Source organism: Anolis carolinensis, chromosome 5, assembly GCF_035594765.1.
Source record: "Anolis carolinensis isolate JA03-04 chromosome 5, rAnoCar3.1.pri, whole genome shotgun sequence".
NCBI classification, from domain to species: Eukaryota; Metazoa; Chordata; class Lepidosauria; order Squamata; family Dactyloidae; genus Anolis; species Anolis carolinensis.
This window is the reverse complement of record NC_085845.1, coordinates 6,478,010-6,502,232: the sequence shown is the minus strand read 5'-3', so window position 1 is coordinate 6,502,232 and position 24,223 is coordinate 6,478,010. Positions and strand designations below refer to the sequence as shown.

Genomic DNA, 24,223 nt, shown 5'->3' with positions numbered 1-24,223 from the left:
CCCCAGTTTGCTTACATTGCAATGTCCGTGTTTGTGGTGTCTTGAGTACACAATGCTCAAATGGCCACATGGAGCCTGTTCTTTATGTGCAACCCCATCCGAGTCACTGGTAAGAAGGAGTCTATGATGGTTGAAGGCTTATGGAAATTGTAGCACCATAAAATGAACTTTCCTTTACTCAGCCCTTCAGACCAGTGGATGGATACTTGCAAACTGGGTTGATGGTAGTATCCAGCCACTTCTGGTTGGAAGTGAAGAAGCATCAACACTTGTATATATAGCAATTAGGAACAGAGGGAATATCTATGTAAGTTAAGGTGTTTTGCTTCCTGAATGTGTATGAGGTCACTTCCCCTTCTTCTCAGAAGTCTTTATTATTAGCCTTTCTTTGAGAAGGGAGCATCATAAGACTTCTCTCCCTTAAGAAACCTTACACACAGACACGAGAGTCAGCATTAGAGGCTCATCTTTTATCTATCTACTCTTCTATCTAAAACATATTACCTGCAAGAATACTCCTTTAAAACCTTAGCAGAGCATCCTGCATATTTATCTCCTGTTTCCTACCATAAGCTCATATGTAGCACCAGCAATGCTGCACCCTACTCTGCTATAGATATCAAATATTCCTACACTTCTCACTCGCTCCTATATGACTCCCACTTCATTCACTAACAGGCAATGCAAGAAAAGTGTCCCATCTGCATTTCTCAGCTTTGCCTACCCACTTTCCTTGTCCGGCTTCTTCTTTGCCCTTCTCTCCGGCAGGGACTCCAACACCAAATGCCTAGTTTTTTGCTCTGTAAGCATTGTGGCTGCCAGTTCCTGTTGCTTGACATCACTTATCGCCTTCACCTACCAAATAGGAGAAAATAGATGGTTTAATATCAGCGAGAGTCTTTTCCTTGCTTTTGCATGTGGCCAACTAGCAGGGTTAGATTAAGCTAATTCCATCCCAGGCTAATGTCTTGCAGCTGGACTCATTTTTAAACAGCGGTCCCAATTAATACCTTTCCTGCGGTGCACAAGGAGGAGAAGAGAGCGTGCTGTTCAGCCTGTTGGAGTGACATGTCGCTGAGCCAACGGGGAACTCGGGGCTTTCAAAGATGCTGTCCTGCCTCCATCGCTTTTTAGCTGACCTACGGGCAGCCATTTTGGTTGCCGGCAGGAGCCTGCGCCCGCCTTCTGCTTCATGCCGGCACGTGGAGCAAATGAACTTTAAATCTTATCAGCTTGTTTTGTCATTAGTTACCTGCAAAATGCCACCTGGAATCAGATTTAGAGCTCAGCTTCCTTCATCCACTCCTTCCAAGGAGAAATGTTGGTTTGCATTTGAAAGGGCTTTTATCATCTGCCGCTTGAAGGAGTGGGTTTTGATGTGAGATTAGTGAAAGGTTTAAGGTACTCTGTGTAGTGTGTTTGTTTCCTCTCTCCTCAACCCCCACCCATAGGTATCAATCTTTGAACAGAAAGAAGGAAATACATTTCAGGTATAATTTGTCATGCAGTTGTAGAGTTGTGAATCATTTAGTATGTACAGCATCCGCATCCCTTTTGTATATCTAGATCCCTTCTCCTTACCTTTATGAATGATAGGATGAAGGCCACAAATGACAGTCAAGCCTCTCCCCCTTCTTGTTATGATTGAGCCTCATGGCTCTGTTACTGACAGACGTGGGCGTAAGACTCCTCGAGAGTCAGATACTCTCGAGGAGCGAGAGAGAAAAAGACTGCGAGACATATTTGCAGCACCATCTGACGAGGAGTCTTTCGAAGGGTTTACGGAGAGAATGGAGGAGGGGCTGGTTAGCTCAGAGGAGGATGAGATGGATTGGACTCGGGTAAGGGAGGAAGTGGGTGCCACTGGCCATGATGGGACAGAAGATGAATGGGGACCTTCAGGATTAGACCCATGGTTTAGCTGGAGGGATGGGACGGGATCCACAGCTGGAGATGCTGTTGGGCGTAGTCAGAGGTGTTCCAGCTCTGACGAGGAAAGTGATGAGGAAACGCCCGGGTTAAGGAGGACAGCTGACAGTGATGAAGATTTGTAACTGGCATAAAATGGGGCTTGAGAGCAATTGCAAATTGCGTTGGGCAAGGTAATCTGGGCAAACGCTTGGGATCCGTGTGTGTGTGGGACGCTTCCCTGAAGACTTGTGTGCTTTCCTGTGCTGTGACGTAAGTTGATTGGAATCCAGGGTCAGACGGCGGGAGGGATTGTGTGGGCATTTGTTTGTGCAAACCTGTGCTTACTCTTATTAGCTTGACCTTCCGTCGTCTTCTTGACGGACGCCATCTCCTGCTTTGAGAACTCGGACTGAACTGACCACGGCTTGTCTTCCTCCCCTTCTTGGACTTGGAAAAACTACAAACGTCTGCTTCTGGCTTTGATCTACGGAACGGAACTGGTCTACTCAACTGCTACAATCCTTGGCTGATTTACTCGTGTTGGAGATCCTGTCTGCTGTGTGTGTGGGGGAGCGACGCAAGTTACTCTAAGCACAGTGTTGGCAGCAGAGAGGAATCTGCTACCAATTAGTTGCATTCTTTGTATCTTTTGTTCCTTGGCTTTCGTTTCGTTTATACCCAGGCTGAAGCAAGCAGTTTGTTTTTACCCGGATTAAACTCCGGTTTAATCCGGTTTATCTTTTGAACATTTACTTTTGCCCCTTTTTGCTCCTAAAGGCAAAAACTGCCTGGCCCTTGTGTTTTACGGGCATTTTTTGAGTTCTGTAATCTAATAAACTCTGTTACTTTGAATCTTGTGGCGTTCTGTCCTTGACAGATTGCCCAACGCCCATAAAAAGTTTATTGCAGCAATAAACCCGTCAGGAAGACGATGGATGAGTTAAGGGCCAAAGTAGACCAATTGCAAACGGCTTTTACCGTTATCCAAACAGCTCAGGCTGTGAAAGGACATGTTTTGACTCCTGAACGCTTTGACGGAACCAGGTGCAAGTTGCCAACCTTTTTGGCACAAGTGGAGCTTTATTTTTCTCAGCTCAGTGCTCATGCTTTTCCTACAGACACTAGCAAGGTGGCCTTTATTTTGAGTTTGTTGACCGGTCCCGCAGGACAATGGGCCACTAATTTAATTTTGGGAAATGACCCAGTCAAGGACAATTTGAATAATTTCAAAAAGTTGTTAACTGATACTTTTGGGGATCCTCTCCGCACGGAGAACGCTGGGTGGGCTCTGTATCGGTTGAAACAGGGAAAGGGGACTGTTTTGGATTACTTAAATAAGTTTAACCTGTATCGCCACCAGCTGGATTGGGGGGAAAATGCATTCATGCTTTTATTTACTGCCGGGTTAAGTGATATGCTCCAGGATGAATTAGCACGCTTGGAGCCGGCTGAAAGCTGGGACGCCTTAGTAGCTAAGGTGCTGCGTTTAGACGCAAGGTTCGAGGCTCGTAAACACTCAAAAGCAATGTGTGCGCCACCCATGCATGTAACCAGGGCACCTGTGGTGATGGGGGAAGAGCCCATGGAGCTTGGGGTCTTTAAAAAGCTGTCTACAGAGGAAAAGAGCCGTAGGAGGCAGCTGGGCTTGTGTTTGTACTGTGGGAATGCTGGGCATTTTGCCAAAAATTGTAATGTGAAACCTTCCCAGCTTTCGGGAAAAGGCCAGCCCTAGTGCGACGTGAGTCCAACGCACTAGGGCTCCTCAAGCAGTCAACTGAGGGGAGGAAGCATGTTTTCGTACCCATTACATTATCTGTTGGGGGAAGGGAACTTGTTTCTACTTTGGCACTGCTGGACTCAGGGGCTACGGTCTCCTATGTAGATATTGAGTTTGCTAAGAAGCATGGCATTCCTAGAGTGCGCAAGGCATGCGACGTGTGGGTGGAAGGAGCAGATGGGAGACTGCTGGAGACTGGGGTGGTTAACCATGAAACCTCAGCAGTAACGTGGGAGGTGCAGGGAGTAACGGGAACGTTTGTGTGGGATATTACGAGCTTGCCTAGATATGATGTGATCCTGGGGATGGATTGGCTAGCTGTAGTAAACCCACAAGTAGATTGGGCAACACGTAAAGTGATCTTAAAGAGGCAGGATTGTTGCACTCTAAATGTTACTCATTCTGATATGGAGGGAGTGCCTGCTGAGTATGGGGAGTTCTCTGATGTATTTTGTAAAAGAGAAGCGGACAAATTACCACCGCACAGGCCATATGATTGCGCCATCAAGTTGGCAGAAGGTGCGAAACTGCCAGCAGGGAGGCTGTATGCCTTGACTGTACCGGAAAGGCAAGCTTTGCGGGAGTTTCTAGATGAAAATTTAGCCAAGGGGTTTATTCGCCCATCTAGTTCTCCAACTGCGGCACCGGTATTCTTTGTAGCCAAAAAGACTGGGGAACTTAGGTTGGTCTGCGATTATCGGATCCTAAATAAATACACCATTCGGGATAGGTACCCGCTGCCTTTAATCTCGGAACTATTATCAAGGGTGCAAGGGGCTAAGGTCTTTACCAAGCTTGACCTGCGGGGGGCCTATAACTTAATCCGTATACGGGAAGGGGATGAATGGAAGACGGCATTTAACACGTGTTTCGGATGCCACGAGTTCCGAGTCATGCCTTTTGGGCTTTGTAATGCTCCTGCGGTATTCCAGAGGTTCATGAACGATGTGTTCAGGGACCTAATTGACCAATTTTTAGTGATTTATTTGGATGATATCTTGATTTTTTCTAAGGACGAGAAAGAACATCGTCAACATGTCAAGCAGGTTCTGCACCGACTGCGGGCTAATGGGCTTTTCGCCAAGGCTTCCAAGTGCGTCTTTCATGTGCCTGAAGTGGAGTTCCTAGGTCATGTAGTGTCAGGTAGGGAACTTAAAATGGACCCACATAAGGTTGACGCCGTCAACTCATGGCAGGAGCTGAAGACTAAGAAGGATGTACAAAGGTTCTTGGGTTTCGCTAATTACTACCGGGAGTTTATTCCGAATTTTGCAAAGCTCACGGTACCTTTGACGCAGCTTCTGCGCAAGAAACAGCCATTTGTGTGGGGGCGGGAAGCTCACGAGGCGTTTCTACAACTAAAGTCTAGTTTTCAATCGGACAACATACTAACCCATCCTGATGTTGACAGACCGTTCGTGGTAGAAGCGGACGCTTCTAGCTACGCGTTGGGGGCTGTATTGTCTCAGAAGGATTCCTCAGGGACCTTGCGTCCCTGTGGATTTTACTCGCGGCAACTAACACCCTTCGAGCAGAACTATACCATATGGGAGAAGGAGTTGTTGGCGATTAAGGTGGCGTTTGAGGTGTGGCGGCACTGGCTTGAAGGGGCACGGCACCAGATCGTGGTCAGATCTGATCACAAGAACTTAGAGCACTTGCAAACAGCAAAGAAGTTAAACCAGCGTCAAATCCGCTGGGCTTTGTTTTTCTCCAGGTTTAACTTCAAGGTGCAGTTCGTGGAGGGGAAGGCAAACTTGCGGGCCGATGCTTTATCCCGCAAGCCGGAATTTAAGACCAATGAGCAGGTAGTATGTCAGACCATCTTGCCTACTGCCTCTCTGTGTGTTGTAGATAATGAGCTTGGGTTACATGACCAGATCCTTGAGGCTCAGAAGGATGATGTGTGGACTCAGGAGCAACTGATGCTGCTCTCTGCAGGTAACCGTACCATACTGCCGCATCTCCAGGATCAAGACGGGGTATTGGTGCGTAGGGGGCAGGTTTACGTACCAGTAGGGACCCTCAGGTTGGAGGTGATTAGAGCCCACCATGACGAACCCATGGCTGGGCACTTTGGCAGGTTCAAGACCGTACAGCTTATCACCAGGAGCTACTGGTGGCCAAAGATGCGGCAAGACATTCTGCGCTTTTGTGACAGCTGCGCCGTTTGTCAGCAGAGTAAGACGCCTGTTGGGCGCCCTAGAGGGTTGTTATCGTCTTTACCTGTTCCGGAGAGGCCATGGCAAATCATTTCCATGGATTTTATTTCAGATTTGCCTAAGTCTGGGGGTTATACTTGTATTTGGGTGGTGGTGGATTTATTTAGTAAACTGGCTCATTTTATTCCTTGTTCAACCATTCCGGCGGCCCCTACGTTGGCCTTACTATTTACAAAGCACATCTATCGTTTGCACGGAGCACCCGAGGTGATTATTTCAGATAGGGCTCCGCAATTTGTGTCACGCTTTTGGAAACACTTCCATGAGTGTTTGGGGACTAAGTTAAACGTGTCTTCAGCTTTCCATCCGCAAACGGATGGACAGTCGGAACGGGTTAATGGGCTCTTAGAGCAGTATCTGCGTTGTTTTTGTTTAGATCAACCCACGGCTTGGGTAAAGTGGTTACCGGTGGCGGAATTTGCTTACAACAATGCGGTGCACACGTCTAGTCAGCATACGCCATTTGAGCTAACTTATGGTTTTCACCCACGGGGAGGTGTGGCGCCGTCGACCAATGTGGTCTCTTCGGACCCTGTGTACCGCTCTTCGGAAATGGCTGCATTGCATGATGTTGCCCGTCGCTTACTGTTGGAAGCTAAGGCAACGCAGAAGACTCAGGCTGACCGCCACAGGCAGGCAGGGGAGGAGTTGGAAGAAGGGGATCTGGTGTGGTTATCTTCCAAACATATTAAACAGGCTGGGGGAAAGTTTGCGCCTCGGTATTTGGGTCCCTTTCCTATCGTTAAAAAGATTTCTTCTGTTGCGTTTCGTTTGCGTTTACCGTCTAGTTTAAAGGTCCATCCAGTCTTTCATCGTTCGCTGTTGAAACTTGATACCTCTAGTCGTCGTGGTGCTATAGCGGAGGGTATCACTGCCACTTCTCCGCCATCGGGGGAGGAGGCCTTTGTGAGAGGGGATAGTGTTATGATTGAGCCTCATGGCTCTGTTACTGACAGACGTGGGCGTAAGACTCCTCGAGAGTCAGATACTCTCGAGGAGCGAGAGAGAAAAAGACTGCGAGACATATTTGCAGCACCATCTGACGAGGAGTCTTTCGAAGGGTTTACGGAGAGAATGGAGGAGGGGCTGGTTAGCTCAGAGGAGGATGAGATGGATTGGACTCGGGTAAGGGAGGAAGTGGGTGCCACTGGCCATGATGGGACAGAAGATGAATGGGGACCTTCAGGATTAGACCCATGGTTTAGCTGGAGGGATGGGACGGGATCCACAGCTGGAGATGCTGTTGGGCGTAGTCAGAGGTGTTCCAGCTCTGACGAGGAAAGTGATGAGGAAACGCCCGGGTTAAGGAGGACAGCTGACAGTGATGAAGATTTGTAACTGGCATAAAATGGGGCTTGAGAGCAATTGCAAATTGCGTTGGGCAAGGTAATCTGGGCAAACGCTTGGGATCCGTGTGTGTGTGGGACGCTTCCCTGAAGACTTGTGTGCTTTCCTGTGCTGTGACGTAAGTTGATTGGAATCCAGGGTCAGACGGCGGGAGGGATTGTGTGGGCATTTGTTTGTGCAAACCTGTGCTTACTCTTATTAGCTTGACCTTCCGTCGTCTTCTTGACGGACGCCATCTCCTGCTTTGAGAACTCGGACTGAACTGACCACGGCTTGTCTTCCTCCCCTTCTTGGACTTGGAAAAACTACAAACGTCTGCTTCTGGCTTTGATCTACGGAACGGAACTGGTCTACTCAACTGCTACAATCCTTGGCTGATTTACTCGTGTTGGAGATCCTGTCTGCTGTGTGTGTGGGGGAGCGACGCAAGTTACTCTAAGCACAGTGTTGGCAGCAGAGAGGAATCTGCTACCAATTAGTTGCATTCTTTGTATCTTTTGTTCCTTGGCTTTCGTTTCGTTTATACCCAGGCTGAAGCAAGCAGTTTGTTTTTACCCGGATTAAACTCCGGTTTAATCCGGTTTATCTTTTGAACATTTACTTTTGCCCCTTTTTGCTCCTAAAGGCAAAAACTGCCTGGCCCTTGTGTTTTACGGGCATTTTTTGAGTTCTGTAATCTAATAAACTCTGTTACTTTGAATCTTGTGGCGTTCTGTCCTTGACACTTCTCACTCCCATCTTTCTTCTCTCTGGATGCCTCTGTCTTTTCTCCATCTTTCCTCTTTCAAGAACCTTTGCTGCTGTTATATCTGTGTTTCCTGTCAAGGGAAAACTAGTTATCCAAGGTACTATAGATGGGAGCTTGGAAGAGTTAGTTTTTGGACTACATCTCACAACTTCCCCCTCCAGAAGAACTATTGGCGATGCTGTTTGTGTGTATGAAGGATCCTGGTAGTTGTTGACTCAATGGTTGGATCTCTAGGTTCTTCCTGAGACTTCTCTGCCTTTGCCCTTTGAATTTGGAAGTGAGGTGAGCAGTTTTCTGATGTGCAAGCAGCACTATATTTGGCCCCTGGTATCCGCTGGGGTCTGGTTCAAGAACACACACCTTCTCACTGTGAATACCAATATCCATCGATGCTAAGTTTCCATTATATACGGTGGCATAGTGAAGTGGTGCCCCTTATATAAAATGGCAAAATCAAGGAATTATTTTTAAAAAATTGGGGTGGGGGGAATTTTCAAGCTGTGGATGATTGAATCTGTGGATGCATCTATAGTACTCATACTGAGATCCCACTGCAAGGTGATATTAGCCCATGCCTAAATCCAAACACTTCTGGGCTGACCCTGAATTGGAGTCTGTACCACTTCAGACTGGGGAAGCTGGAAATGATAAGTCTTTTCCTGAGCAAATGCCCTCAGTCTGTAATATTTTTGAATCCTACTGGCTGAGGGTGACAAGGATTGTGGAAACAAAAGTAAACATCCTCCTTTAGGTACCTCTCTCCTTCCCTTTTCTTCTCCTGCTGGCATCTTCTTCCTTTTCAATCCGTAGAAGAGGGACGTATTGCCCTTTGAACACCTGGCAGGAGACCGAGTTGCCTGTCGCAAGGAGTTAGAGATTAGGCAGGCAGCAGAGGTATGCAAAACGGATTAGTGCTGCTAAAATTTCACTTTATTTCAAAAGACTGCTTGGTTGCATGAACAACAGGAGGCAGTAAACTCTTTTCTCTTTAATGAATTATTAAAGAGGGGAAAGTTGAATGGAGTTAGTGGGTGTTTGCTTTCTCGGGGGAAAATACCTTGTGTGGCAGGTGAGCTGATCTCTTGATGTCTCTTCCATGATGAGTTCAATCCATGCCATCAGTTGGAGCATTTTGGTCTCCAGAAGTGAGATGGGACGACAAAGGAGCCTGGTTCAGTCTTATAGGCAATACTAGAAATATGTTTCTAAAACAATTCCATAACTTTTCTCCAATATTTTATTAGATCACTTGTGATGGGAGATCACTCTCCCCATTGCCCCAAACAAACATAAGATATATGCAGCTGGCAATCATTTTCTTCCCCTTCCTCAAAACCTGTTTTTTCCTTTGGATTTTGGCAACCTATGTTTTAATTAAGATAAAAAGAAAGATCCAGCTGGATGTTCAGTAGGAGATACACCATTCAGTCACTGGGAACTGCACTTAGCATGTGTTATAAGAGTAACCCTCAACCCAGTACTTTTCAGTCTTACAAAGTGTAGCACAATACAACACATAGCAATAGAGGAGTGAGTCTCAGTACGGCAGGTTTTGGCCATGCAAATCACAGCTCAGTTCAATATATGTAGTCCCTGAGTTTGTGTTCCTTCTATTTTATCAATTGTATACTTTTTATTTATGCAATGCTTTTGACATAAAATAAATGGTCACTAAGTTACAAACAGGTACATTTTCTCAATGTGTGTGTGTGTGTGTGTGTGTGTGAGAGAGAGAGAGAGAGAGAGAGAGAGAGACTGTGGTGTTTGTTTTGCTGTCTGTGTCACTGTTCAGAAAATTTCATCTCACTTTCTGTCCCTATGATAATTGGATTTTGAAAAATTTGGCTTGTTGTGGAAACAATGATGGGTGAGAAAGTCTCAGTGGAGACACCTTTTCCAGGAGTGAATTTCCATTCCGAGAGGTAGACTTCTCTCACTTCCTTTGTCTCACCACTATCCTTAACTATGAGTTGTTTGTATGTTGGATGTTTATAACTCGGGGACTGCCTAAACATGGCTTCTGAGGATTGATGCAACAGCTTTAGGCTCTGTTCAGTGCAGCAGCTTCCTAGTTTGCAAAAAATAGATTGATTCCAGCAACTTCCTTGCCTTTCACAAGCTGATATCACCCATTGCTGATCAGAGAGACAATGGCAGAAGAAGCTAGCAGGCTGCATGAGGAATTGGGAGCAGACCCTTCAGCATCATGAGGCATCCAGGTTGGGCTCCATAGGGTACCTAGCTCAGGCTAAATACTGCAAGTCAATTCATGGATGTGATTTTAAACGGCTATTAATGAGAGCGTCATATGCCTCCATGTTCAAAAGCTACTGAGTAGTGTTTGCTGGCAATAATAGCAAGTCAGGATGGTTGCTTTTGAGATCTTCTTGTTGGATCCTCGTAGAAAGCAAGATGCAAAAGGTCCAACTCTTTTGGTCATAATTCAACATGATTTCAGGATGGAATTATTGAAAGGAGTTGTGTAAGATGAATGCAGACAAGGTTTTCTGGGATTTTCAAGATCCAGTTAAGTCTTTCTAAAACAAAGTCAGATTTCTGGGGTTTCCAGACCCGGTTTGGTCTTTCTAAACAGTGATTCATGAGAGCCAAGTAGTGCTAATTAGGCTGTTAAACTAAATTTAGATTGTCCTTTGTTGATTTTGCTCTCTCCTTCTATTTTAATGAATAATGTGTTTATTAATCCTTAGGCTTTATCACACGGTGAGTTTTTTTTGTAAACATAAGTCATGGAGGGGAGACTTAAATATCTCAGCACATATGTTCAACTGTGAAATGGCAGCCAAAAAGGAAGAGAGTTGCCAGACACACCATCTGACGTAATGGGAAGCTTGGCAGGGCAGAGCTTCAGAAGAGTTTCTCGGTTCCTATTGAAGCTGAGCTCTTCATTCTTAGGGAGAAAGGAAGAAGAAGGGAGATAGATAGCATTATAGCATTGGTAAGAGCCCCATGGGCCATTGCATCCAACCTTCTGCCAGGCAGGAAATCCACCTAAAGAACCCCCAGCAGGTAGCTACCTTGAAGATTTCCATAGAGAGACCCCACTTCTTCTGTAAGTAATTGGCTCGTTGTTGAACAGTTGTGTACTTAATATCAAAAGGTTCATTTTAATGTTCAATTGAAATCTCCCCATCTATAACCTAAAACCCTTAGACATGGTCCTTCCCTCCAAAACAGCTAAGAAGAAACCAACATCCTCCTCTCTAGGACAGACCTTTAGACATTTGGAGGGCAATCATGTCACCCCTTTCCCATAGTCTTTGCCAGGCTGATCATACCCAACCCCATCAACCTTTCCTCATAAGTTGTGTTGTTGAAGGCTTTCATGGCCGGGATCACATGGTTGTTGTTTGTATTCCGGGCTGTCTGGCCATGTTCCAGAAGTATTCTCTCCTGACATTTCACCCACATCTATGGCAGGCATCCTCAAAGGTTGTGAGGCATGGAGCAATTTCCTCATATGTTTTCTTTGGGGATTGGACTGGATTACTCTTGTTTCTACCAACTCCATGATTCTATGATCTTAGCATCCTTGTACTTCTCTGAACTTTCCCTAACTTGTCTGTATCCTTCCCTCTGCTTGCATTTTGGAACACTTAGAAGGGCTGCCATATAGAAGTGGGGATTGTGTAACTCTCAGTATAATGTTGAACTGCAACTCCCATAAGCTCTGCTTGGTCTAATCAATGGTGAGGAATGGTGGATGTGATACTTCAAGAGTGCCAAGTGGCATGTGTGATTTCCTCTAAAGAAGCTGGGATATCTGCAACATGGAGACTGGAACATAACAACTAGACTGAATTTAGATGCCTCTTTGATCTCTCCTTACCTTGAGGACAGGAATGGAGGAGTAACACTTACAACTTAAATACCAAAGAACGTATGCAGCCAAGCTGGCCATTAGTAACACTTACCAGTTTCACTCGCATACATCCAGAGATTTTCTTTGACTTGTAATTTATTTTAATTGATGGGTGAAATGCCACTAAAATTATATAAGAAAAATATGATATTAAATCAAAATTTACTAGAAGGTGCACTTGACTGCCTTGCATTCTCTCCACCCCCTCTCCTTTTTTGTTTGTCCTTTGGCCCTTTGGTAACATTCCTGTACGTTATTTTTGTAAGCAGCTGGAAATGCAATTTGTATGTTGAGGAAACTCAACGCCAGTTGATGATTGCTTTGTTAAATTGCCAACTGGGAAAGCTCAATGCCACTTGATGATGGGCTCATTAACCTGCAAACACTCCTTTTCCTTAAAAAAAGAAAGAAAGAATATACCCTGTATTCAGTCTACTTTTAAAAGAACACACACACACCAATGGTTTCATTTTGTTGGCAAGCTGGAAGCCACTATGGGCAATGTATTACTTGCATTTGCCCGGCACTGTGAGTCCATTAGTTCTCGTAATTGAGTTCCAGCAGAATATATGGTACAAGTTTGTTCTCCACTGGTTTTATTTGTAAGAAAATAATTGTTTTGAACTTTAGCAACTCTATGGGAAGGGAGCCTCCAGTACCCTGGCGGTTGTAAATACCAGCCTTCTTATTGTAGGCAGTAAAATAACTTCACCGAAGACCAATCCATCAGTGTCTTTGTTAACTGTTTAACACTAGAGTAGTAATTTTGGTTTTGCTCCTTGTTACTGTTTGGTTTATTAGACATTAGTTAACTTCATGGCAACTTTGCTTTGGGTGTCAGTGTGGGATAGTGGTTTGAGCGTTGGACTTTGACTCTTGGAGACCAGGTTCGAATCCCTGCTCAGCCATGAAAAGTCATGAAGCGACCTTGGACAAGTCTCCGTCTCTCAGCTTTGGAGGAAAGCAAACCCCCTCTGAATAAACCTTGCCAAGAAAAACCCATGATCGGTGAGAAATGACTCGAAGGCACATAACAATGACTTTCCTTCCTCTCTTTCCTCTAACTCACTTCTACCTAGTTGACTCATTTGTTTGACCTGTAGTACTATATTGCAGTGTCCTGACTAATGAGGTAAGCAATCCTTGTTTCGTTTAGGAGAACATAAAAGGAACTGGCTTAAAGCTAAAACTGAATAATAAGCAGAAAACTGCCAGACACGAAGGATACTTGGGTTTGCTTGCAAAGAGGTCACAAGGGTTGTTCTCGGCCACTTTCCGCAAGAAGCACGCTGCTACTTTTAATGGATGTTGAGGTACAGGGCTGTACTACCTTTCCGATTTAATTACATGCCCCATTAAAATGAGCTGCTGATCTATCAAAATGAAATATAGTTGAGGAGGCCTAGTGCTTTATATTCTTACCTCTTCGACCGTGGGGCGGTCCCTCTCAACACGAATTAGACCTGTCTCAGAAATGTCCGTGAAGAAGCCGGAATGACATATTAGAAGGCCAAAGAGTTGGGATCAGAGCTGAAAGGCAGAAATTATCTGAAACCCAGATGCCCTTTAAAACACAGAGCCTCGGAATTCTATTGAGTTGAAACGGTACTGTGTGTTTAACTCTTTTCGCTTCATCCTTTTTTCTCTCTCTTTCTCTGCTACAGACGGTGCCCAAGCCCATTGCATTGGAGCCATGTTTTGGCAACAAAGCAGCCGTTCTGTCAGTATTTGTGAGGTTGCCAAGAGGCCTGGGAGGGATTCCTCCACCTGGGCAATCAGGTAAGCAGCCACTTTGCCTTTCACAGTCCTCCGCCTCACATTCGCTGTTGGCCTCCGGTTTCAGCAGTTCCCTTTATCCGGGATGTATTTCTAGGCCAATTTCATTCCTGGTGGAAACAACAAGTAATTTTAGCCACCTATATCAAAGTCTTTGCATACTGCACCGCTGGCAATTCAGAACTTATTTTGCCCCAATTACACATGGGAAGCAGGGCAGCAAACAGCATTTTCTGTGTAGGAACCAGAACTATCTGGACTGAAAATAATATTCCTTCACAGAAAAGTCTTGTTTTGTATACAGCAAAATCTCTAGTTGAAGACTTGTTCTGTGAAAAATTCTTCTTTGAGTTTTTCTGTACACAAAATAGGGGGAAAACACAGCATGTTCTGCATAGGAAATACAATTTTTGTCCACTTATATTATTTTCTTCTAAGAAAATGTTGGGGTTTTTTTGCAAGTGTGAAAATTTAGTAAGGAATAAGTACCACCCTGCACAAATTCTCACCAATTCAGAATTCTCCCCCTCAAGGTTTCCCATTACTTTAAAAACAGAACTGACATCACATCACTACCTGTCACCATTTTCAGCAGATTTGGAGCAGAAGGGACAGGATTTAGGAGGAAAGCAAAATGTACAATTTTGGTAGCATGGTGGCAGTTTAGAGGCACACAGTCCTCCAAAATAATTGTAGGAGACCTTCGCCCATCTCTGAAATGCCAGCATATACATTCTTTGGACAAAGCAGGACCATCTGTCTTCAAGATCAACCTATGCAAAGAATACTTCCCCAAGACCTGTAAAAGCCATATGCTCAGTCTCATTTTAGGGTGCATCTACACTCCAGAATTAATACAGTTTGATTGCTATGATTCAATACTGTGGAATCCTGAGAGTTGTTGTTTGGTGAGGCACCAGCCCTATTTAACAGGAGAAGGTAACTACATTATGAAACTACAACATCTGTGCAACTCCATAGTATTGAGCAGTGGCAGTTAAAGTGGTGTCAAACTGCATTAATTCTAGAAGCACCCTTTTGACCAAGGAACAGAATCCAGGGCAGGTTAAAGGAGACACTTCGGTCCTTCCTCAGCAATGAGTTTGGTCTTTGGAGCAAAGCAAAAGGATGGCCCTTGTCAAGATTGCATTCCCAAGGTCATCCCATGTGAAAAATTCAGAGCTTGAGTTCTTCCTATGGAAGAAAACATGGCTGTTGGTCTGCCATGTATACGTGTCCCTCCTTAATCACTGGGGATGTTTGGTCCAGTTTCAGTTGCTTAGAGACACCAACTGAATCCAAAATAGGTACATACAGAAAGACAAAGGTATGTGAAGTGGGACCCAGCAGAACTCTTTCTCGCCATTTGACTGGAAGTTGGGGATTGGGGAAAATTGTTAGGTCTGGTGGGATTTCTTGCTCTTCCTTCCATCTATGAACACTCTCTTTCTGTTCCTCCAGGTCTTGCCGTAGCCAGTGCTTTGGTGGACATTTCACAACAAATGCCTATTGCCTACAAAGAGAAATCGGGAGTGGTACGAAATCGCAAACAGCAACCTCCAGCCCAGCCTGGAACCTGTATTTGATGCATGGACATCAGAACTGCCTCTTTAGGGTTTTAAACACAAGGGGTTACCTGGGAGGAGGAGGAAGAGGAGGAGGACAAAACAACAGAAACAAAACCCTTGCAAAATTCATGGCGCAAAGGAGACCTCGAAGCACCCGGGACCACCTTGGCCTTCTTGTTGGCATTGGAACCATTTTAGTTGGCTTTTTAGACATCCACTTCGTCACAGACTTGTCGGCCCCATTGTCTCGTACGGCTCCAGGTTTTTTTTACAGTTATTTTCCCTGATCTTGTTAAAGAGCATTCTTTTGTAAGCCCATCAGCATCCCTCTCCACCCCTGAAAGATGGCATTACCCTGCAAAGACGAAAAGTCCTCGGCTCTTAGCGGAAAATGCTTTGTGGTACTTGAGGTCTCTCCCCTCCCTCTCCAAATTGTACAAGAAAAGATGCAGCACATAAAGATAATGCTCTGCCCTCGGCGGTTGAAACCCTACGATTGAAGGAGAAGCTAACTCAATTTACTCCAGGAACCTGCCGTTATAAACACTGTATTTATTTTTACCTTGTTTAGAGCGCGCTTCCAACCACAAACCATACATACGTTGGGCCTGGGTTACGGTTGCAACTTTACCATCATTGCATCTGACTACATTACCTTCCAAGATGAGACTGAGTAGGTTGGGATACGATATGTGTGGCGTTGCCGAAAAATCATTTCTAAGTGGGTTAATGTGCTTTTGTTGTGGCGGGTATGTGGGCTCAGGTATCCCAAGGTGTTCAGTATATCTGGAAAGCGAGAGAGCTGGCACAGCTCAGCCCTTCTTTCATTCCTTTTTTACTCTGGTCCATTGTTGTTCAACATCTTACAGCCAGGAAGGAACGTGTTTTAGGACGATGGAGCAGTGCCGAAGTCAGGGAGGGCTGACTTATACTCAGTTGACACTGTGTGTCTGCATCCATTCAGGGCTGCTTTTGCATTGACACTCCCTGTTTTGGGATCCTGCTCTCCCCATTGCTATTCTTGTACCCCTTCACCCCGATCACTGGGAGGCGGAAGATTTCAGCAGAATAATAGGCAATGCGCTGCTGGAAGTGGCTGAGCTTTATGTTGCCTGGCTTGTTTGTTAGTAAAATACCTGTTCAGTAGCCTCATTCATCAGACCTATGTAAATCAGTTCATTGCAATGTCAGGGTGTCATTCTCCTGCAAGAAAGACTGGTTGGTGCAAATGTGATAGGAGGACACTCACGGCCCCAAAGTTACAAAGCATCCTTCCCACTGGGGCCTTTGGGGATCCAGCCTTGTGTGGCACTGGGAACCTAGAAACACGACCATTTCTTTGCCCCTGGGAATCCCCAGGAACTTTGCAGATCAGCAAAAATAGCTAGTTTTTATTAGCTGGCAGCAATAAAAACAGCAGCCTTGAGAGCAGCAAGAGATGACGCTTACGCTGCAGACTGCGCTGGGCTTGCAGAATCAACATGTGTTTGAAGTTGCTATAACTCAGGTTTTACTTGCTCTCAGCGCCTCTTAAGTTCCCTTTGCAAAGTGTCAACATCTGTGCTTAGAAGAGAGCAGGGAGGTTTCCAAAAGGGGACAGCAATTCCCATTATAAATGAACTATTACCTATTGTTTGCATGTGTCATACTATCACCAAGGACTTGTTTAATGTGTTGTCAAAGGCTTTCATGGTCAGAATCACAAGGTTGTTATGTGTTTTCCGGACTGTATGGCCATGTTCCAGAAGTATTCTCTCCTGATGTTTCGCCCACATCTATGGCAGGCATCCTTGGAGGTTGTGAGATGTATAACTCACAACCTCTGAGGATGCCTGCCATAGATGTGGGCGAAACGTCAGGAGAGAATACTTCTGGAAAATGGCCATACAGCCCAGAAAACACACAACCACCCAAGGACTTGTTTGTTGGTTAGCTCTAGCCAGAATTATACTGCTTTTGCACATGTCTGCTCTGATTGATACCAAGCACTACGGTTTCCTGCAAAGGCCTGCCCTGCTCATGGTAGTATTGCTTGCACCCCTTCAACTGGGGTCTGTTGCTGTTGGCAATCCTAGATAACCAGGCTTTGGGCAGATCAGGGCAGCTGTAATCTCAGAGAATAAAACTGTTCCTTGCTGTTGAGGCCACCACTGCAAATGGCATTGACATTATGTTCCACCCCACCTCCAAATGCCATGCATGTGGCACATAATAATAATAATACAGTCTTTATTTGTACCTCACCACCATCTCCCTGAGGAGACTCGGAGCAGCTCACAGAAGTACTGCAAGTGCCGTGTATGAACAACAATACACAAGTATGAATACATGACATAAGTATTAAAACAACAATAAACGTAAAATCCCAGTAAAAATTGTAATAATTATAAAATTTCCTAAAACTTAATGGAATTTGCGAATAAGCTAGCTATCTACAATTATAAAGTGTGGAGTGGTGCAATTGGTGGGTCATCAAGCTGGCCAGATTACACAGGATCAAAGACCTGTCTGAAGAACCATGTTTTTAAACTTGTCTGAAAGGCTTGGACGGTGGGGTACCCTGTTCTGGTTGGATAGGGAGGGACAGTTTGCCCAGAACATGTAATGAAGTTGGTTTCTTGACAATATCCGATATCATGTATACTTCTTGAAGCAACCCTTCCCCCTTCACTTACCGTTTTTGAATGCATTAATGTATTATGTGTTATGCACAGAATGTGCAACGGTTGTCTTTCTAGCGGGAAAGGAGGAATGGGGAAAGCCAAAGAGTTTCCCAAAGAGTTGGGGTGAGGAGTGGAGCATGTTGTGCCGCTGGAATTGCTACATCAGTTTTCATCTCATCATAAAGTTTCCTCATTTTGGGTGGCCTGACTTGAATATTGGGTGAATCCTCTACCTGTTGAATGCCATTGAACTGGAACAAATGTACAATTAAAAGTGGCATGTCTTTGGGTTTTCCCCTCCCCCGGTCCCTGAATTTGTTTCCTTGAAGCTGCACAAAACTCAAATAACTCTCAGAAAGCTGGAGGAGAGATATGGTGAGCAGGGTATTAGTCCTGAGACCTATTTTTATCTTTAGGGAGGCATTGAGCAACCTGTATAACTTTGGAAAGAGTTGGCCAACTTTTCCCTTGTCTGCAAGGCTGACTTTGGTGCTTGAAACCCCATTTCTTCTTTGTGCTGGAAGCATTGGATCTGGCAAAGATGTCCTGCCAAAGTCTGGAATGAGGCCAGGCCTCCAACTAGCCAACGGGACCCTTTTCTGATAGCTGATCCAAGAGCTCAGATCTGGGGAAGGAGAATGGAGTGCCATCCAATGCGTCTTCTTCCAGGTTGTTCCATCCTCACCAATGCTACTTTCATTTGAGGGCAACAGAATTTGGAGAACCAGATAGGGGTATGGGATGGTTCTTCCTTTTCTCTTCTTCATTCCTAACACAGGCAGAACCCAAAAGATAAACTTAATCCAGCCCTTGTATCTGTAATGAGCCAAACCATGAAAGGGGGTTGTTTCTTGGAGAACCTCAGTTCAGGAGGCCTTGAGTGTTTGTTCTGCCGAGTCTAGAACTTCCCTCTTGGTCTGTAAAAGAGGAGGCTTTCATTGGTATTCCCAATAAAACAGTTTTACTATCTTCCTCTTCAAAGGTCGGTTTGTCATCCTGGAGGTGGTCAGTAAACCAAGGCGACACATTGCTGTTGCTGAGCCAGCACACTGACCTAACCAAAGGGTAGTATTTCGATACGTTTTTAAGAAAAGTAAAAAGCTATTTCAAAAGCCCCGCAACCCAACCCTCGTCCCTTATCTTTTACTAGAATTATATGTCGATAAAAGCAGAAGAAAAAGATAACACTACCTTTGTGCGTACATCTTAACAGCGTGCAGAATGTCAGGAGGTTTATTGTGTCTATAAAGTCTAGGGAGGGGTTGAGAGGGAATATAATGTATTTTTAGGTGCGTTTTAAGGCAATGCAAGAGCATTGTCTTTAACAACTTGCACAAATGCCGGGCGTGGATGGCGCAGAGCTTTTAAGCTGTCAGCCTCACTAAACAGCTGGTAGGCTGTGGTGCGGAGAAGGAGAGGCCACCCGTACCTGTGTGTCTGGCTTTATAAGGCTGTTCTCCACCCCAAAGTCAGGGACATTTGCCCATGGCAAAAGAACCCATTGAAACAAACACATCCCTCTAGAAATGCTTGGGTTTTATTGGAGCAAACCAACACTATTTTTCAGCAACTGTTCCTCCCAGAAAAGATGTGTGCTTTGTTTGCAAAGGAAGGATTTGGGAACCTTAGCATTACTATAAACGAAGAACATTAGTTTGGAGATGGAATTGATGGTTTCTTTCCCAATTGCTCTAGTTCCCAAACATTTCTCCCGTCAGTTCCACTTTTCTTTTGGTGAGTTTAGCCCAGCCATTAGTGACCAGCGCTGGCTCATAATGGTTAAATGGGGGATTGCTGGTACCTCCAGCTTGCCCTTCAGACCCTAGACGTGTTGCCTTGTTCCAGCCAGAGAACCTGTGTTCCATGCCGGGTGTCTCGGTTTCTTTCCCTTTTCTCGAATCTTCTCTATGAATAATGTAGCTAACGGTGGCGAATTGCAAATGCTCAAAAGAATGACAAGCTGTGAAAACACCTCTTGACAGGTACCTGCTTCTTTCCAGTTACCATGCACACTATATTTTTAAAAAATCCCCCCGCAGAGATGGTTGATGTGTGAGAATATATTCACTTGGTTTCCAGTATACTTTTAAAATTACTGTCAGAAGCAGGCTTTGACAAAAGGCATGCTCAGGAAAGAAGCCGAGGCAAAGATGGAGAGCTTGGGCCAGCAGATCAGGAATCAAACTTTGCATTTGCTAGGAAATGTGCTTTTAAGCAAGACCTCTTTGTTTCCTGATTATTATTATTTTTAAAACCCTCTTAGTACCAATCCCCATCTATAATTTGGAAATAATTGTGTCCTAATTTACAGGGTCATTGTTAAGAATCACTGCAATTGTGTGTGACACATTCAAAAGCTCTTTAAAATGTTATACAGTGTATCACCCTGGATGCACCCAGTCGCATCTGTTTTTTGAAGCTAAGCAGAAATCATTTTAAGGAGAAAAATAATAATAAAATACTTCGCTGAAGCCTTGGAGAGAGGCACTGCAGCCTGCCAGAGTTAAGGATACTGTCCCAGATGGGCCAAGGGTGCATCTACATAGTAGAATGAATGCGGTTTGAGACCACTTGAACTCCCATGGCTCAATGCTATGGAATCCTGAGAGTTGTAGTTTGGTGAGAGGTCAGCCCTCTTAGATAGAGAAAGCTATAGGAAAAGGCAGCTTCCCATGTGCATGTTTTTAGCGTGTGTGTATGTGTGTGTTACTAGGATTGCTCCTGAAAGCCAGAAAGACGCCCAAGTGCTTTCCCCGTCTCCAATCCTCACATAAAACAGCTTTCTCGGCTCTTGTCTCATTATTGCAGGTAAACATAAACAGCGCCTTTGGGTGAAATTGATTTCTTTCCACTTAACGGATGTAATCCAAACCCCGCTGTGAGCCTGAGTCGCATCTGCAGCTCCTTGGTCCCTTGGTAGGGATGGCAACTGCGTGTTCACGTGTGCAGTAGCAATGCTCCTGGTTATGTGGATGCCCAGATCCCTGGGTGAGATAGAGAGAACCATTCGCCAAGGAAACTGGATTTGAATCTCTCGGATTCTGTTTCCCAAAGACAGGAATAGCTTTTGTGTTTCAATACGAAGGAGAGTCCAAGAAGTGAGGGGTAGGATGGGATTGCTATGCATAAGGTGCCCAAAGAAAACCGTAATTCTGTACTTGAGGCCTTAAACAACAACCTAACATTGAATGTTTGTTGCATTACAAGTTGAGTATCCCTTATCAGAAATCCTTGTGACCAGAAGCATTTTGAGGTTTTCCAGATTTTGGAATATTTGCCTATACATAATGAGATATCTTCGAGATTAGACCTAAGTCTAAACAAGGAATTAATTTCTGTTTCATATAGTCTGAATGTTCTGCACACAATAATTATGTGCATGAAGCAAAGTATGTGTACATCAGAAAGCAAAGGTGTCCTTATCTGAGTCACCCAGGTGGACAATTCTGGAGCATTTTGGATTTCTGGATAAGGGATGCTCACTTTGTTCCTTCTTTTCATGGGAAGCTTCATAGCTCATCACTGGGCAAAAAAGGTTGCCTGCTGGGTCTGCCTGGTCCAGAGATTGGTCCTTTGGGAGCTGCCAAAACCAGATACAAAGGCAACAGCTGTCCCATTCTCTCCATCCCCATTGACATACGCCAAATCAGATGACCTCTGAATGCACAAGGTCCACTGAAAGCCACCAACACCATGGTGGTGGACATGGTTACATCTTCTTTAGCTTCCTGAGCCTGCTCTCTCCATGCTTCTCATTCCTACTGAAATAACTGGAATTTTAGCTAATGAGCATAACACTAATTCTCATTCTACAGTTTTGGTAGCCTGGGCTTTTCCTGGAATGTGTCCATTTTATGTACAAACCAATTCTCTTTCTTTATGATTATGATAGTGATGGAACAACCTGGAGATGGGCGGCGTACATGCTTTGGTGCTTGTCTCTATTCTGTCGTCTCTTCTCCCTGTTTGGCAAGCTCCAGATGTGTTGGCCAACCCATGTGATGGTTGGAAGGTGATGGGCTAGCACATCTAAGAGGTGTTGAGTTGGAAAAGCTTGTTCTGTGGATTTGGACAGAACTGGTTGCCTTTCTTGTGACCGGAAAAAAATAGGAAGTATTTTTTTTGTCCTGGTTCCTTTGTCTTCTGCCGCTGGTTTTCCTTCCTGTCTTCCCTCCCACTCTTTTCTTGCCATCCTCCTTTCCTTTTTCCTTTCCTCTTCCTTTCTTTTCCTTCCTTCCTTCCTTCCTTCCTTCTCATCCCTCTTTCCCTTTTCCTCCTTCCCTCCCCTCTAGCCTTCTTTCCTTGCTCCCTTCCTTTTCCTTACTTCCCTTTTCTTTTTCCTTACTTTCTTCTCATCCCTTTCTTTTCTTTGCTTCCTTCCTCTCCTTCCTTCCTTCCTTCCTCCCTCCCTCCCTCCCTCCCTCCCTCCCTCCCTCCCTCCCTCCCTCCTTCCTTCCCCTTCTTTTTCTCTTTCCTTACTTTCTTCTCATCCCTTTCTTTTCCTTCCTTCTTTCCTCCTTCCTTTCTTCCTTCACGTCCCTTCCTTTTTCTTCAATTTGTCCTTCCCCTTCCTTCCTTCCTTCCTTCCTTTTTTCTTTCTTTCTTTCTCCTTCCTTCCTTCCTTCCTTCCTTCCTTCCTTCCTTCCTTCACATCCCTTTCTTTTTCTTCATTCTTTCCTTCCCTTCCTTCCTTCTTTCTTTCTTTTTCTTTCTCCTTCCTTCCTTCCCTCCTTCCTTCCTTCACATCCCTTTCTTTTTCTTCATTCTTTCCTTCCCTTCCTTCCTTCCTTCCTTCCTTTCTTGCTTTCTTGCTTTCTTGCTTTCTTTTTCTTTCTCCTTCCTTCCTTCCTTCCTTCCTTCCTTCCTTCCTTCCTTCCTTCCTTCCTTCCTTCCTTCCTTCCCATCCCTCCCTCCCTCCCTCCCTTTTCCTTCCCTCTCCCCTCCTTCCTCCCTTCCCCTTCCCTCCCTTCCCCTTCTTTCTTTCTCTTTCCTTATTTCCTTCTCATACCTCCCTCCCTTCTTTCTCTTTCCTTCCTTCCTTCTTGTCCCTCCCATCTTTCTCTGTCCTTCCTTCCTTCCTTCCTTCCTTCCTTCCTTCCTTCCTTCCTTCCTTCCTTCCTTCCTTCCTTCCTTCCTTCCTTCCTTCCTATCCCTCTCTCCCTTTTCCTCCCTCCCCTCCATCCTTCTTTCTTTCCTTCCTGCCTTTTCTTTCCTTCCTTCCTCCCTCCCTCCCTCCCTCCCTCCCTCCCTCCCTTCCTTCCTTCCTTCCTTCCTTCCTTTTTTGTGACCTGTAAACCTTCCCTGAAAAGGCATTTCCTGTGTTAGGGCCATCTCTCCTCCCCGGCTTTTTGGGCGTCTTCCAGATATGGAAAATGCTTTGACACTTGAATCCTGTCCCTTCCCACCCGAAACCGGCTCCGATACTCAAACCAGGTTGGGGGAAATTAAGTGCAATGTGTCCTGGTGCGTTAAATAATGTGGGTCCGTTGGAAAGGGAGGGAAGGAGGGACTGGTTCATTTCCATTGCTCTGAAATTTGTGCACAAAGCATTCTTTTCTCCCGAGCTCTTGCATTAATTTTCTCTTTTGAAATCCCCTTTTGGGGGAGGGTTCTTCCCCTTGCTGTTCTTTTCTTCTTTTTTTTAAAAAAAGTATTCTGTATTTTGGACCTGAGCTTAGTTTTGTTCATATGTATAATTTCGCTTTTATTGCATTCATATGTAAATAACGAGTAAGTATTGTAAAGTATTTCATTGCTGGGCTGGGGTGGGGAGGGCTATGAAAATACACATTTTAGGGCTGCTGATTTTTTGGTATTTTTTTGTATTGTAAAAAATGAAACAAAATAAAAAAAAAACCCGCTAATTTAAAAGCTGGAACAAGGTGATGAAGACATGCATTTGAAAAACACCAATGTGAACTCTGTGTATATAAATAAAAGTCAGTAATGAAGAAGCTTTTCCCCCTCCTTCTGGAATAAAAAAAGTGGAAGGTCTGGTTTAGAAACGGCTGGTTCTGTTTGTATTCCTCTTTCACTTCCCTTGAAAACAATCAAAGTCTTTCCATCCATCCTTTTGTCCGACTAGGAATGTAGATCCCATTTGTGTTATAAACCCATATCTGGATTATACTGGAGCCATGTAGGTGTATACTAGTTCGAGTCTTGAATTGTGACTCGTAGACCAGGGTTATAATCTTGCCCAACAAATCCTTCAATAGGGTCACCATACATCAGAAGATGCATCTACACTGTAGTATGAATGCAGTCTGACACCACTTTAACTACTATGGCTCCACTCTATGCAATTGTGGGACTTGTTTGGTGAGAAACC

The 24,223-nt window shown here is 44.8% G+C and overlaps 1 protein-coding gene across 1 annotated transcript in view; it reads left to right on the top strand.

Annotated features, from left to right (window-relative positions):
- The window catches only part of atrn (attractin), a 210,513-nt gene extending 186,616 nt beyond the window's left edge, over window positions 1-23,897 (top strand). Inside the window, exons 28-29 of the mRNA XM_062981636.1 lie at window positions 13,550-13,664; window positions 15,123-23,897. Of these exons, the coding sequence (XP_062837706.1) occupies window positions 13,550-13,664; window positions 15,123-15,247 (240 nt within the window). The 3' untranslated portion in view covers window positions 15,248-23,897. The remainder of the gene's footprint in view (window positions 1-13,549; window positions 13,665-15,122) is intronic.
- The last annotated feature ends 326 nt before the right edge of the window (window positions 23,898-24,223 follow it).